Source organism: Styela clava, chromosome 1 (genome assembly GCF_964204865.1).
Source record: "Styela clava chromosome 1, kaStyClav1.hap1.2, whole genome shotgun sequence".
NCBI classification, from domain to species: domain Eukaryota; kingdom Metazoa; phylum Chordata; class Ascidiacea; order Stolidobranchia; family Styelidae; genus Styela; species Styela clava.
Window position 1 is genome coordinate 16,310,494 of NC_135250.1, and position 16,154 is coordinate 16,326,647.

Genomic DNA, 16,154 nt, shown 5'->3' on the forward strand with positions numbered 1-16,154 from the left:
AGCATAAAACTAACTATATCGTATCCGCAATGTAAAATAAATGCTCTATTGTGCAAGCCCGAGGTCTAGCTATACTCTTCATTAATATTGAAAACTATATTGACCGATCATAACAGAAAAGAGCTTGTCGCAGTTTATACAAATCTTGTAATCCTCACTACTCGGAATCATATCAATGTTGTTGATTATAAGTACCGGTACTTTTTTTCGCACTTTCTGGAGTTTTTAACAAGGATCTAATTAAACAAATTATTCAGTTCAGAAGCAGCAAAGTTGTGGCTACTGTTATCCGATTTTTCAATAGACAAACACATTTCAGACCTTTCGCCCTACTTTACCCCAGGCACTCACAAAAATAACAATTACGCGTTTAAATATGTTTTTATTTTAAAACAAAAAAAATTCTGATAATTCGTGTTAGAAAAATATGCAACACAAAGGCAGTGCATGTTGAAACTTCAATCTCATTCACAGGGAAAGCTAATAGTTTTAGCAATAAAAAAATATCAGTTTTAAATAAAAATATGAGCTTGAAGGATATCCATAAACTATATTTATTTCAGGTCGCAGATACAGTTAGTTTTCTTTGGGTTGAAACTTTAGGAAACTTCAAATCTGATCGAAAAAATAAAAATAACTGCTTTCAAATTATTTAAAGATCGTGAACGCGGCCTTTACATGCTATATATGCTGTGGAATATTCACAACAAATACAACATCATTTTACATATACAGTATATAATCTACGTGGCCCAATCATATTTTACTGCGTGATGAATATCATTTTATCAAGAATTAAAAAAAAAAATTAATATGAAATACTTGGCTAAACATAAACAACTTATTACAGAAATGAGCAAAATTGAAACTTTAATATTTAAGCACACAAGTTTTGGAATTAGTCGTACGAATGGAACACCAAAAATAATTTTATCTCACCTACGAAATTAAGTTAAAAAATATCCATTTGCCAATGATTACATTTTATAAATTTATGTAAAAATATACATTAAATAACAAGAAAATATGATAATTTCAGATTTGTATGCCATATTTATATGTACATTATTATAGAATTAAGTTCAAAATATAAATTGCAAGCTAAATTTTGATTGAATTTTGATTCAATCGTCCCAACTAATGATATTATAATTATATTTAAATATAAAAAATAACAGAAAAACGTGAAAAATAAAATTATCAAGCTTCAAGAATATAAGTTTAGTACTGCACGGTCATTTTAACAGCATATACTTAGAATAGCACTAAGGTTATAAACTCCTTAATTTCCTCATATAATTTCCTTTGCATAATTTTCAGAGTCTTACTTACAAAATCTTTCCGTTTTCCGTTCCAAAAGTATCACCCATCGCCAAACGATCCCCAGTATTCATTGTTTATTCACATTTGTAAGCGACATTGAAATGTTCCACTCATTTTTATGCGCTTTCACCAGGTAATTTAGCGTCCTTTAACAGTATCGAGACATATAACCATGCATAGGCAAACAATCCATTTCTTGATTACACAAGAACTTAGCAAAGTCTTGCCGAAATCGGTTAGAATAACCTGACCTCTCAAGCAAAGTCGTCAAATCTGACAGCAATCAAAATCACGGTGCGGACGTTGTATCTTGAAAAATGCTATCAAGATATTGTGGAAACGGAACAAGATTCTGCATTTTATGTAGAAATATTCTTTGCCGTCCGTGATCAGCAACAAGACGTAAATCTGGAAGCTTATCAAGAAGCTTAGAGAAGTAGTTGGGCCTATCTGACGCAACTGAACTATGTGTAACGTGATTTTTCAGCGAAGCGATAGTCTTGTTTTGTAATTCTTCGACTTTCCTTGGATCTTTCAATCCACGTCGATCTGGATTAGGAAATAAAATAACGATTTAATAAAATGTCGGGTTTTTAGAACATCAACATCAAACCTAAAAATGTAGTTATTTATCATTGAAGATTGCTTATAGATTCAATATTTTTTCTACCTGTGAAAAGTATGAGAGCAAGCAGACAAGAAAATGACGAAATATCAACGTTCAAGTCGTTAAGGGAACAGGTAAAATCCATAATCAAATCGATCCATTCGCCAAATGAGCGGTACAGCTGATCACGATGCAAAGCTACGCCATTAGAAAAAATAAGCTTCCCTTCTTGGTAGTCAGATCTGAAGAAATATAAAGATCGTGTAAAGAAAATGCTGCATTCTTATTGAAGTATTGTTCTTTTGGACTATCGTTTAGATTTATTGTTAGTTTTTATTAACTTTGCCACTAACCTGTAAGCCATGCGTAAAACGAATATCTCAGCAAATGCAGAGTCGGTGAGGATAGCCTGGTCGTCTTTATCCAGATCCGTGAAACCAGGAATCTTTTCGGCAAAATCTTTTTCCACCATGGCACAACTTCCAAGCAAGTTGTAGAAGTTTTTTGTTTCGTCAGCGTCACTCAAAATTGGTGAATACGAGGACATGGTAGCAGGACGATACTGGAATGAAGAAATGATTAACTATCCGCTAACCTAGAAGTTTTATGCTATCTTAAAGATAAAGCCAAATTAGACCATTCATGCGCTATAGATAAAATAAATTGTGAATATAGAGATAAAAGATCATCATATTTTCCATTTCATCAGTTTTACAACGCCAGTAAAAAAATGATCTAGTTCTAGACTATACGAATTAACTTATATTATAATAGAAAGATATCAACAAAGCCGATGACTTACTCTCGAGAAATCGGTGTTCGATATTGCAGGGTTGGTATCGACGTGAGCTCGTACCAGTGACGTGATAAAACTGACAGGTGGCGAGGGAGGTGCTACGGGATCTTGAGGACCTTTCGGTTTTGATGGTAATCGCCCTCTTCTTCCTTTTAGGTGATCAGTTCTGACCACTGAAAGTAATGAAGTTTTTATCAAAATGTACAATAACAAAAAATTAAACTGAATTGCTGCTGCTATTCAAGAAAATAACGGAGTAACAAATATATTTACCTTCCTTGACCATCCCAACTGCAAGACATTTCTGATAGCGGCAATACTGGCACCGATTTCGTCTCCTTTTATCGACTGGGCAGTTCTTATTTGCAAGACAGACATATTTCGAATTTTTCTGGACAGTTCTCTGTGAAAAATAATATTTTGTTGATGTAAAAAGATATATAAATATGCATAATTTGTACCGTTATAATGGTTTTAAAAACCTTTACCTTGAAAAATCCTTTGCAACCCTCGCAAGTACGAACTCCGTAATGCTGACAAGCTGCGTTATCGCCGCATACTGCGCATAAACCTTCATTGGAGTGTCGAATAGAATGTTGAGATATGACTGAATTTCCTACGTCCATTTGATGATGGAGTTGATACTGACTACGTATAGCATTCACCGAAGGTCCCATCTTCAATCGCATATCATTTGCGTAGTTGGAATGTGAGTTTGAAATAGATTCTGCTATCCTGTCGACGTCCAGCGACAAAGTAGGACGGAATACGTTTGATCCGACCAATAACGATTTAAAGGTATTTCCTTTGTCCAACGCAGAAAAAGATTGTTGGTCGACAAACCTTGGTCCCGTTGTCATTGATTCGGCTGGGCGTCGTTGAAATACGTTTTCTACTGAACGTCCCAAAGCAACGGATCCAAACAAATTGCAGTGTTTCTCAAATTCTGCCGATTGGTAATTAGAAGACGGAATAGTATTTTGGTTTCGGTTCATCATAGTTATAAAATCCGTCTTAGTGCTAGAGGTGGGAGAGCACATATCCGATTGGCCCATTTCACTTGGATGAACATTTGCGTATTCGCCTTGAATGTATGTTCTATCACCAGCATACATAGAATATAACGATGACGTTTGCTGATGTATCTGTTCAGGTATTGTCGACTGCAGGGTTCTCGGTTCCAATGAAGGAATGTTTTCTGTTGGACGAGACCCATGTTCTTGGTAGGTCATTAAAATTGCTCGATCGTTGCTTACCGGGGAACTAGAAGGGCTGTGATTCTTCATAGACGAGCCAGCAATTTCAGTTTCAGAGTATCCAGATACATCATTTGCACTACCAAATGACGCAGACGGGATTTCCCCCTTAGTCCCGACATAATTTATCCGCGGAGAAAGCGAATTCATCTCATTTCTACCCAAATCTTGATGAAATTCATCCTCGTCTGCCCCTTGACGCGAACTACAGGGATATGAGGAAAAATCATATGCTGATTTCTTCATTATTTCGCGCATTCTCGAATCTCCGGATTCTTTCTGAGCAATAGATGATTGCGTAGGAGATGAGTCGTGATGTTTCATATGCCGATATGAGTTTGCAGTTATGACATCATAAGAATTTGTGCTTTTAATAGCTTTTGCATCGCCTCTCTCGGCGGGGAAGTACATACTGTTTGAGAATTCCGCAGCTTCATTGAATATAGGTGACTGCCTGCTTGTGTACGTAGCTCGGACTTGTTGGTTAACCTGATTTACTGGAGAGGGAATGCTGTTCATAACTGGTGACAAATTTTCTTCCTGTAAGTATGAAGTGCTATGAGGTTCGCACTTCGGTCTCAGCAATTCCCCTGGAGCTGAGTAAGGCCCTGAATTATATTGTGCTAAATCCTCCATTCCATTGTATTCTCCTCTAGGCGGAACTGAAGAAGATCCGGTAGAAAGTCTTCTGTTAGCAGGCGAATCACGATGATAAGCCGGCGGAGGTAACATTGGAGACGTTGCAGACTGATATCCGGAAGGTGACGTTCGAGATTGTGAGTTGTAATCGGATATGTCTCGACAATTTCCCTCGCCGCTCATACTTGCATGATATTGACTTCTGCTGACTATTTTATTTACCGAATTGATATCTGGGGACAATGCCTGAGCATGAGGATACATTGCTATGTGATCCGCCATGTTATGCTGAGTGGCGTATGCAGATAAAGCAGTTGTACTCATTATGTTTTCGGGATGAATAACGAGGCTAGATGTTGTGACAATATCAGATTCTTTCATTGAATGTTCCGCGTCTTGCTCGTTTATTTTATGTGTGACAGCGTCAACTTCTGGTACTCCAACAATCAAAACTTGTTGAGATTTATTGCAGGAGCTTGCTTTTTGTGTTTTCAACGACTCTGGGGAAAGGTCGGTTGATGTTACAGAATCACCACAGTATCCTGAATGGTCGGATTCGTAAAAGTCTTGAATTATACTTCCGTTGTAATTACAAAACACGTCTTCCACAGTTGACGCACTGAAAAAATACAATATACGAATAAGTAATTTAATTGAACTATTTCTTATTACAAACAAATATTCTTCCTCTTTAATACATAAATTTCTTCTGTAGTTTAATTCTGCGCGTGGATTATTACGAGTACACATACCTATGACTGGGTGAAATCTCCGGAGAGCTACAAACAGTGTTGTCTAGTGTAAATGCTGTTCCGGTATAATCCGCTTGAAAGCCTTCTTTGAATTCGAATGAGTCTTCGATATTGCTGTTACAATACGTTTGAACTGTAGCACGTGCAGCGGTAGGATTGAAAAAGTCAGAATACAATCCGTTGTCTATTAAAAATGGCAAACTTCCCAGGATTGAAGAGTTGCCGTTGTTTTCGATTTGCATAATGTCTAAAGTAATAAAAATAAATGGTTATTTTTTACCTTCCTCAAACGTTTGTGTATGTTTGATGAGAAATTCAAATAATATTTTTGTATTATTATGTTGTAATCTGATACTGAAAATGCTCGCAGAAAGCTGTATATAACTGGAATGATTCCATCCTTCCCATAACGTTATATCGAGGTACCGCATCTACATATACTTACATAGGTTAAAAGTGATTTCAATTTTAAAATCCTTAGGTAACAACTAAAAATTTTGACTGCGTTTGAGTTGTATACAGTACAGGAACACCTTATATTCATTATCTATCTCATTTTCTATTAAATATAACAGTCGATAAATAAAACATGGCCGAAGACATCTACACACACATATATATAGTCTGCAAAATAATACACGAGCGTACAAAAGTACCTTTGACGCACAACGCCGGAATCCTCGCACGTGTTTTCACGGGACGCGAACGCTTCGAAGTCGGTTACCGTATCAACTAGCTTTCAGTGACAATTTGTAATCGGTGATCGCAGAACACGTGACGCGCCGCTTGTCTGGTACATGTGAGCCAGTTTTAACAAAATGCACCCATGAGTAAGGCCTAATTGACTAAAATTAGACAAAATAGCTTTTAACAAATTGTTTACGAACATGTAAGATGCACACCGCAACAATATTCGGCGAAATCTTCAGTTAGAACGGAATTGATAAGACTATTCTTTTTTTTCTTTTTCGAATGTTCAATGTGATATATTAATGCCTATAATAAGCAGGCATTGCAATATTCAGTGATTTAGAAACTAACAGAAAAATTATAGGCTAACTTCAATTGCTATCACTTGTGTATGGGATATATCGCTAAGTTTCTGCACATCTCTGTCATTTTAGTTAATTCACTGCTTTTCGAGTATTGGTAATTCACATATTATATTCTTATTATATTCATAAATTAGTAATGAAATATGAATACTTGTAAGCTATATTGCATAACCTACTACATTGGATTGCAATGGTTTTCTAGTCTGCAAATAAGGACCACTGGTGGTCTTATTTGTTTACAATGAAATCTGACAAACTTCGCATTGAGAAAAACATTATCAATTAATTGATATTAATTATGACAGGATTTTATAATTTTTCTAATAATTTATATTCTTATTTATATAGTATGCGTCAATCTACAATATTTAAATGAACTAGCCTTCGTATACCAAGCGCCGGTCGCCACGACTCTGATTCCGAACTAACGCGCGCTCTCCCCGATCCAGGGTTTTAAATAGAAAGCACGCATCAGTGATTCTCATCTTTCTCTCACATTCATGATATCTTACGTTTCGACGCATTTGACGCAAATGCATTTAAAGACGTTTTCCAGAATGTTCCCATACTGTATCCATATGCCCACATAATATCGCGGATATGATTTTACGCCATATGATGCGAATTACTAATTTTTATTTGGTACCAATGGCAACACCCACTTATTCACATCATTTATCATTAAATGAAATGTTATCACTGTTGCTAAAATAAGTTTGTAGCGCAGTTTCACTTTATAAATTACACATGAGAATTAACATAAAAATTTGATTATTGGATGATATACAAAAAATTTTGTTTCCTGAAATTACCAAATCCATCACGACAAAAAATCAACGTCATTCGTCCCGCGCCTTGACGACGCGCGCCGCCATTTTTTTTCTCGATCAATGCGAATGTCAAAGATTGGAAACTTGTTACCAGAAAACGCTTATTTTTCTATAGTTTCAAAATGATTTCCTCTTTACTTGCAACTTATAAGAATTGAAAACGACATTGGTATAAATTCGAAGTTTATAATAAAAATGTATGTCCTATATTTATTTTTTTTGTGAAAAGTGTTTTACGATCTTACAACTTGATTTTTTTATTTTAAATATATGATTGTATCATCGAATTAATTAACACTTGAAATAGCTTAAATATACGCCATTTTAAATTGGTAATATTTGGTAAGTTGACAATGCTATATTTTTTGAATACTCGTTTTACTACGAATATAATGTATTTCAAAAAATTAAATTCAAGCGCGTTGAAAAATGTTACGATTTGAGATCGAGGAAATAATTTATTACACTACTACCAATAACATAATACTGTTTCGGAATTTTTATCAAATCAACTTACTTTATAAATTCTATATAATAAAAACATCCAGATTTGTTAAGTGCATAGTATAATTATTAAGGGTATAAATTGGAAAACGTTATATTTAATTGAAATAATCAATTTTAAATTTTTAGTAATAGTAGTAGATGGCAGCAATAGAAAAATCCTAAATTTGCCACTTCATTTTATCATGGGCCAAAATTTAGCAAATTGAATATACTATAATTAGGACACCCAATATTGCTAGAATGGTGTTTTATAATAGTTGCCGAAATAAGATCAAACTTTCTGGTCTAAAAAAATTCTAGCGTGTTAGTGCAGCTCACTTTTATTGCCATCCTTAAAAATCATTAAATATACCGAATTTTTGATGAAAAAATACTTTAATATTTTACATTTAATATACTTAAAAATTCTGAAATATATATAAAAAAACAATAGTTAAAAATATATTTAATGTGTTAGCTTCAAATACTTGCAAAACTATTGCGACGGATGCGAATTTTAACTGATATCGTATTCGCATTAATGATTTCACGGATAGAAAGTAACTGGAAATGAAGAGAAATAACTGCAAATAACCGAAATGTATGGAACGCATGCTTTCAAATATAGGGTATTATGATTTAAAAAAATAGTTAAAGATTACTTCGGTCTTATGTGATCAAAATTTTGGGGTGCTGCAAAACACCTTGAGGATTTATATTTACATATAGTATTAGAGTATAGAAAACGAACTTTGCAGAAAACTATAGACTGTTCCCATAAATATCTCCTGTTGAAGGTAATATATTGACTATATTTTATTTAAACCATATTTTATATCTCATCATTTACATTTCAGTTCAATTTAATAACCAGCAGACTTTCAATTTTAATTAAAAATTAATTTTTATACGACAACTTTGAAGCCATGTCTCATTCAAAATGGCGTCCGTCAACCATTACCTATTGGTTGAACGCACTGCGCGAACTCGTGAATTGTGCAAGTACAACAGGTTCCCTAACATTTCGGAGACTTTGGATCTCGTTACAAAACTAGCAGAATATAAACTTATTCAATTATTTCCTTCCTGGCTCTTTAGTCACGTTTCCGAGAGATGGGTAAATGAACGTTAAAACCAAAAATTCTGAAAAGAAACATTATACTAGGGATCTCAAATGTGAACTTTATGATTTGATGCAACTATTCGTCACTTGTAATGTGAGAATCAATGTTATTGAAATGACAATATCAATACCGTAAAAGTTATCCAAGATTCATCGATTTAAAGGGAATTTCGATTTTGAGCATATATTTCTATTACCGAGTTGAACATTTTTACACTGCTGCTGTCACTGACTGTCCTGTAGGCTCAATTGTATACAAAGCAATCCTTGTCGGCTATGACTGAACTGGGTATTTACGTTAATATCGACTGATTTTAAATACCAAAACTGAAGATGTGCCGCGAATTGACTTGAATGCCTAACAAAAAAATTATCTCAAAAATTGCGATCATTGTGTTGTTTCGGCAGTGCGATTGAATCACATAATTGGTTGTAACAAGCTCCAAGATATTCTCTTTTGAAATCGAGCATGGAGTTTGAAACGCTGCATGAGATATTCGTGTTTCAGAATATAACAGCAGCAATATTTTAACATTTATGATATATCTACCCTAACGCAAATAATAATTTAGCTGTAGAGGCGATAAACCATTTTTGAATTGCATTAAAACCAAACGAAAGCAATGCTGCACCAGTGCACACTGCAAGCGTCTGTGAGAATTTCAAGTGAAGTGCCGTAACTAAATAATATCGGAAAATCTATTCTCGGCTCAAGAAACGTCATATTGACGTACTTACGCAAACATCGGTTGGCATTTGTGCTGAAATGCCTTGGGCGTAGTTCTTGGAGTCTTTTCTAGAAGAACGTATTAGACAAATAATACCGCGCAAACTTCCCACATGGCCTAGATGGACCTACACAACGTAATACTCGGGATAAAACGTTGCTCGAAGTGCTTTGTGAATCAACGGTACTGAAGTCCCCGGTAGTTCAATTCTCTTACCCAGCGTAAAAACTCGTGCGTAAAATATCATTCGGTTACTTTCACTCAAAATTTTAGATAATTGGAATAAGTGGAATGTCAGTTTCTTCCTTAAAAGGGAAAAAATGCAATCGCATCAACTGCCCGGTTTCCAATATGAAAATAAAATGGGATGTAGGAAGAACTACATCGATAACAAAAAACACCAGGACACAATTAGGAGAATGATAAGCTTATTTAGATGGAGTGAAATAAATAAGTTCATAAAGTTATCAATTGCGAAAAAATCGAGAAGCAATCAATTCGCAATGCGACGCAGTGATTTCTAGAAAAATCTTGTTGGTGCATATTGTGGTATACACATACAGTGTAACGGAGAATGTTTTGGTAGTGAAATTGAAGTGTAGTTTCTCCATTGTTGTATCCACTGTGGTATGTTATACATTTGTCAGTTGGCAAAGATATTTTCTCTATTTGCGTCGTTCGTCATTTTGACTCTTTACGTTATCGCTGAGTTGATGATCTGAATTTTCTCCTTTCTATATTCTGAGTGTGGTATGTTTGAACAGATCAAACACAAAGTCTCTCTCTCGTAAACTCCCTCAGACAGTATATTTAACGCGCGTAAAATCGACGCCAATTCAAATTTGCATTGCGATACAACGTCATAACGACGCACAAAATAAATTTAATGTTATGGTTCAATAAACTTAATACCATTCCAACTATTTTTGTACCCACAGTAGTCAACGCACATTCCTGACTGACAGTGGTTGCTACAACCCCACACTACAGTTATCGGTGTTGAGAATTATACTGCACATACCAATATACTGCTCAGAAACTGGACCTTCGTTCACTTTGCATGAGGATATTTCATTAAATAAATATGATGTAGACCGATTTTTCTATAACGAGAACCAAGTATGTCTAATGTTAAATTTCTTACAGAAATACGCGTGCCTATTCGTCGTCACGAAACAGGGTTCAAACGTTCGAAAGAAACATGTACGTGATGAGCAAACGCTTATGCCTAAAGTGCGAGAAAAACCTTTTATTCGACCCCTCAATGGTCGCCGTTGGACTCTTCTGACCCGACGTTTCCGTGAAGATGTCGTACCCTTTTTCTTTCGGAGAAATGAACGTGAGGGATTAGAATCGTAACGTGAAGACATATGCAATTGCTTAAGTAGGCAAAAGTTCATTCGACAATTTAATAGATTCGACATATCAAGTTTTTAATTATATAAATTGATACTCGTTATTATGATTGCACTTGAAATACCATTTAAAAAATAACCATAACAATTTAATATCAATTTTAAATATCAATTTGCATACAGTGACTCGTTTTCCGGAAATCATGCATAGTCCTTGTTTCACCTTGCGCGGTGCGTAAAGCGTATGAGGTAAGTGACCCTTGACTGCCACCGTATATGTCATGTTTTACTTTGAAAAATTATTTTATGAAGTAACACTTTCGCGAAAGGCCATTTGCATATGAAAACCGCCAGTGACTGCGTAGAAAAAAATTGCGAAATATGATAAAAACAAATTTAGATAATTACGTGTATTTGAGTTTCGCGTTAGTTGCGTTATGGATTTTTAAATTAGAAAAAATTTGTATTAAAATTTACTTTTGAGTGAAATACCGAAATTCCATTGTTTTCAATTTTTTAAAATTAGCTTTTGGTAATTTTAATTCAAAGTAGTATTCAGCGAAGTACAACTCGAAAACTTTTACGTAAGCAAACCTGATCAATAGCTAATATTGACAGGTTTGATTGATTGTTGTGTTGGACACGTTTTCGGGACATGGGAGCAACAGAGGACATTCGCGGTTAGTCGGTAAGGTGAAATATGCAGTGAACCGAATCGAATGTCTATTTGAATTAAAATATATCATAAATATATCTTTTAAGTCAAAAATTTATAGAAAATAGTCTTCACATGAAATATTCGCCAATTTACGAGAGAATAAAGAGAAAATATTCTAGTATTAATCGGGATTGGGTGTTCTGGTTGATCTGACGCGTAGAAAAACAACAAAATATAAAACGGCAAAAAAATAACAGATTTTATGAAAAAAATTTTACCAAAAAATAAATTCAATGAAAAATTCCCATGCAAACGGCTATGAAATTCCAAACAATCTCCATAACTAAGTATAAGCAAGACATTTGTATATCGTATGCCGAGAAAAATAGCTACCACGGCTTTTGGTAGATTTACATCTCATGTTAACCAGTATAAAATTTTCGCGGTGTGTACAATGCAAATACGTCAGCCGTGAACTTTTGACTAAAAACGTTTAAAGTCATTACCTATTATAAGACATCTAAAACAAATGAAATAACAATTCGGTGATGAAAACGTTTGGAGAAAAGTTTGAGGAATTTTTTGAAGTGGGTAATCGATTAAATATTAGGATATAATAGCAAACATGACCTGAACCAACCAAAACCACCAAACAGTTATTTGGTGCTTTCAGCACTTTTTTCGGCAGAGGATTCTATTCGTAGAATTTTCTATAAGCAGATGTTCAAACCTTCTCATGACCGGAGCGAATTTAGAGCTACAAGCAGAATATTTTGTTCCCTTGCCGCAAAAATGCGATACCTTTAATGCGATATTTGTGTCTTAAAACTTTCGGTTGTTTAAAACTATTGTGATTTAATAAAATATTTATTCAAAATATAAATAAAAAGATGTTTAACGAGAAACAAAACATGTTAAATAACAACAATAAACTGAAAGAGCGTTGGTTCAATATCTTTTTTTCCTGTTGTTAAGTGAAACTCAAATCCGACAACCTATTTACATGTTATATTTTGATGAAGTGTTTAGCTTAATTTGCATATCTTATCGTTGTGTTTATATCCTGTGTGTTTCAAACGTCATAGACCTTCGAACAGGCTAAATATAAATACTGATGTGTTTTATTTGTCGGTAACACGTTGTTCTTTGCCTTAAGGTACCAGGCTCCCGCGAATTGTTCACTGTAAAAACAAACTGGTGTAGAGGTCGTCTATTTTTTTTTTGTTCGCGGTGAAAAAACGAACAAGAGTATAAATGATAGATAACACTGGTGTATCCAAAACATTTGGGTCGTGAACCACAACACCGACTCAGTCCAGTGCAATTGGCAATTTTTACACTCAACCAGTAAAACTTATTTTATCTATCTTAATAATTTCCTAACGTTTATTCTCCAAATAATGGAGGATTCAGCATGTTGATATTCCGTTATTGATTGCTACAAATTTCTTGATCGCGTTAATACCCTTCGGAAGTGTATTACGGCACAGTATTACGTGCTAAATTAAGAAATGGCGAATTCCATTTCGGCGTAACACGTTGTGCTGCGTTTTCATGATATAACTAAGGATTACCATTGTTTGATTATTTACCATGCACACACAACGTGAATGCCGCGAATAATATAGCGAGTTGATTAAATTCCGACACTATGGCATTTTATTTTCATTTCATTAAATTAAACTTGCATCTTTTCGACCACGCAATAAATTCCCTTTGCGTGGTGACGCACAACGCATTCTGCGTAAAACCGCAGACGTCGTGCGTCGACGACAGTCTTATTCTCCCTCACACCAAGGGCCGAGGCCGACGGTCAGCAAACGAGAGAAATGTCAGCGAATAGCGGCGACGATTCGGTCTCCGTCGATGGCGTTACGCACTGCGGATTCCTGAGTTCTAAAAATATATAGACTCTCTTTTTAGTCTCTCTGTTTACCAAGGTTATACCAATACAGAAATACCTTCTTGACGTCCTCGCTATTTTGGATGACACTCGTACGCACGTTTTACGTCAAAGCGAATCGCTTACGAGCAGCGTGCAGCGACAGGGCGAGGCAACGACCATGAAAATGATAGACCGTAGAACAATTCAACCGGCGAGGTTGTGCTATCTTTAGTAACGCAACCACCGTTTTACGCAATAGTCGGTCAAAGTGAGAATATTTGTGAACCAGATAGCGCATCTAATTTGCTTCCGTCGTCATAATGAAAGCAATAGTATTTTGCTTGCGCCGCGCTTAGGGAAATAATAAATAGCAAAAATGCAAAATATTCAGAGAATTTTCAGAGTTATTTGCAGTAATCTTCCAAAGTTTACGCCGTATATCTAATATATATATATATATTGATACTCTATGGCCTATGCTGACCAGAAAGCATTATATCTCCAACCTGAGCGTTTTCGTAACTCATAGCGTCCTATACAGAGATATAAGAATAAATAGAGAATTTAATATAAGAAAAAAATGTGGGGATCTAGCATATACTTTTATGTATGTGTTCAGCTTTTTGCTATAACTGGTCTCTATGAATGAATTTTATGTAGTTGCAAATAGAGAAAATCAACGTTTTTCTAATTTTTGCACATTCCAATACGCCTGGGTAGAGTCTATTTGGATCTTTTGTACAAAGTCCCCGCCAAATCAAAAAATCAGTATTTATCAAGTTGGGATTTGGGTTAGGAATGCAGATTGCGCTGAAAATTCAAATTTTTAAATCATTCCTAACCCCAACTGAATAATTACTAATATGTAATTTAAAAAGTGGCGGGGTTGTTTTTCTCAAATCTCACATTTTTGCATTGGTGGAGAGTCTTTGATCCGTCTATTTTAATGCGTTTAAAACTTCCGAAAACGGTAGTTTCTGGACTTTTAACCAGTTATATAGGAATAAACTTATCATGCAGCATTCCCATATATTTGCCCTTCAATGCTAGAATTCACCAAATGTAGAGTAAACAAGAATATAGTTTTCATTTATTTTGTTAGCGGGAAGAGTAAGAAAGAGCGAAAATAGTTTTTATATATTTTTATTTCGGCATATTTTGAGTCTCTCCATTAAAAATTGAAAAATATGAAAGCATAACATGGCAACATTAAATGCAAAATTATGACTGTGGAACATGACGATAAATCTTCGTACAAGAGATAATGAATAAAAAAATGCATTCGGAAATTATACTAACAGCAAATTATACACTTATAAAATAATGACCCACGCTACGAAACAGCCTGGACTATGTACGGCATGTAAACTAGTATTGAAAAAATGAGCTTACCTTCTAAATTATTTCCAGCCAAAGTCGAAGTCCAGCGTCCTCGCTAAGTATCGTGTAATCGTCTCGATCGGTCTAACTCTAACGCATATGAGATTGCCGGCTCCTTGTATACACTGAATAGACATGTCGGCCAGAATACGACGACTCTGCCGATGGCGCAGACGTTCCGGAATTTTTCGTTCGACGAAAAGAAAATGTCAACCACACAACATTCTCTCGATTCAATTAAGCTTGATACTACGTCACTTTGTTGCCGAAAAAAGATTCGACTACGCACTTTGTTTGTGTTAGAGGACGTCAATCGACGTCACCAACGCGATCTCCGACGAAACACAACGACGAGATAATAACAAAAGGAGAAGAGCGGAAAAATTCTCTCGTATTTTCACCAGGCCGCCCCAAGGAACTAAAATATTTCGGTCCGCGGAAAACACTGGCTTAGCATATTTAGGCTAGCTGTGTCAACAATCGCCTTGAATTTTCAGATTCCGTGATATATAAGTGCTCCACGAAAAGATTTTGCTGAAGTTTGTAGCAGTACAGTCTATTGACTAGCCTACAAGCCTATTGGCAGCCTCCGAAAGAATTCGGGAAAGCTTGTCCTGTGAGAAATTCTTTTAGGACGACCTCTGCATATACGTTTCATTTCAGAATTAGACATATCAATGAATCCAGTTGAGATGGTAATTTAAATTTGAAAATGGAGCAATAAATGGAACAAATTTAGACAAATATGTGTACCAGTGACCAGTGTGCGCGCGAAAATTACTTGCACAGGACTATGATAAAAATATATATATATAAATATATGCAAATAAACCTATTCCTATTCTGGCAATACTGATAAAATAGATATATTTTAATGTTACCCAATAAGATTTGCTAGATCAAATTTCCTGAGATCCATTCCACTCTGAACTAGCCCATCACGTTTCCCTATTGTTTCTCTGCAAGACATTCATCGCAAAGAGGCAATCAATCCTTTGTGTCAAATGAAAATCATAAGATATCTTAACAATCATTCTATGCAATACTGAGCAGTTGTCATACGGAAACGTTGGTGGATGAACCGGTGTCCGAAAACTTTCACGCAGTTTGCATGCTGTGCATCATGTGTCACCGAGTAAAAATGTATCAAGCTACATCCTACTCATTGTTGTTATAGATATAACAAGTTACATATTGTTTCATCGAAACAACAGAAGGTATAAGCGCTTGCCGATTCATGTGGGTTCATATTGTTTCCGATGACAAATAATTTCGCTAAGT

The 16,154-nt window shown here is 35.2% G+C and overlaps 1 protein-coding gene across 3 annotated transcripts; it reads right to left on the bottom strand.

Annotated features, from left to right (window-relative positions):
• Positions 1-368: 368 nt before the first annotated feature.
• Positions 369-15,893, bottom strand: LOC120343895 (uncharacterized). 3 transcript variants are annotated; one of them, XM_078110796.1, is made up of 8 exons: positions 15,755-15,893; positions 5,374-5,620; positions 3,215-5,240; positions 3,000-3,129; positions 2,733-2,899; positions 2,284-2,492; positions 1,994-2,172; positions 369-1,872 (listed from the first exon to the last, which is right to left on the bottom strand). In XM_078110796.1, the coding sequence occupies exons 2-8, from the start codon at positions 5,613-5,615 to the stop codon at positions 1,613-1,615; spliced, it is 3,213 nt and encodes a 1,070-aa protein (XP_077966922.1). In that variant the 5' UTR covers positions 5,616-5,620; positions 15,755-15,893; the 3' UTR covers positions 369-1,612. The 3 variants fall into 3 exon arrangements, with proteins under 3 accessions (XP_077966922.1, XP_039268852.2, XP_039268858.2); XM_039412918.2 differs by lacking the exon at positions 15,755-15,893 and adding an exon at positions 14,886-15,088; XM_039412924.2 differs by lacking the exon at positions 15,755-15,893 and adding an exon at positions 6,030-6,868.
• Between the last annotated feature and the right edge of the window lie 261 nt (positions 15,894-16,154).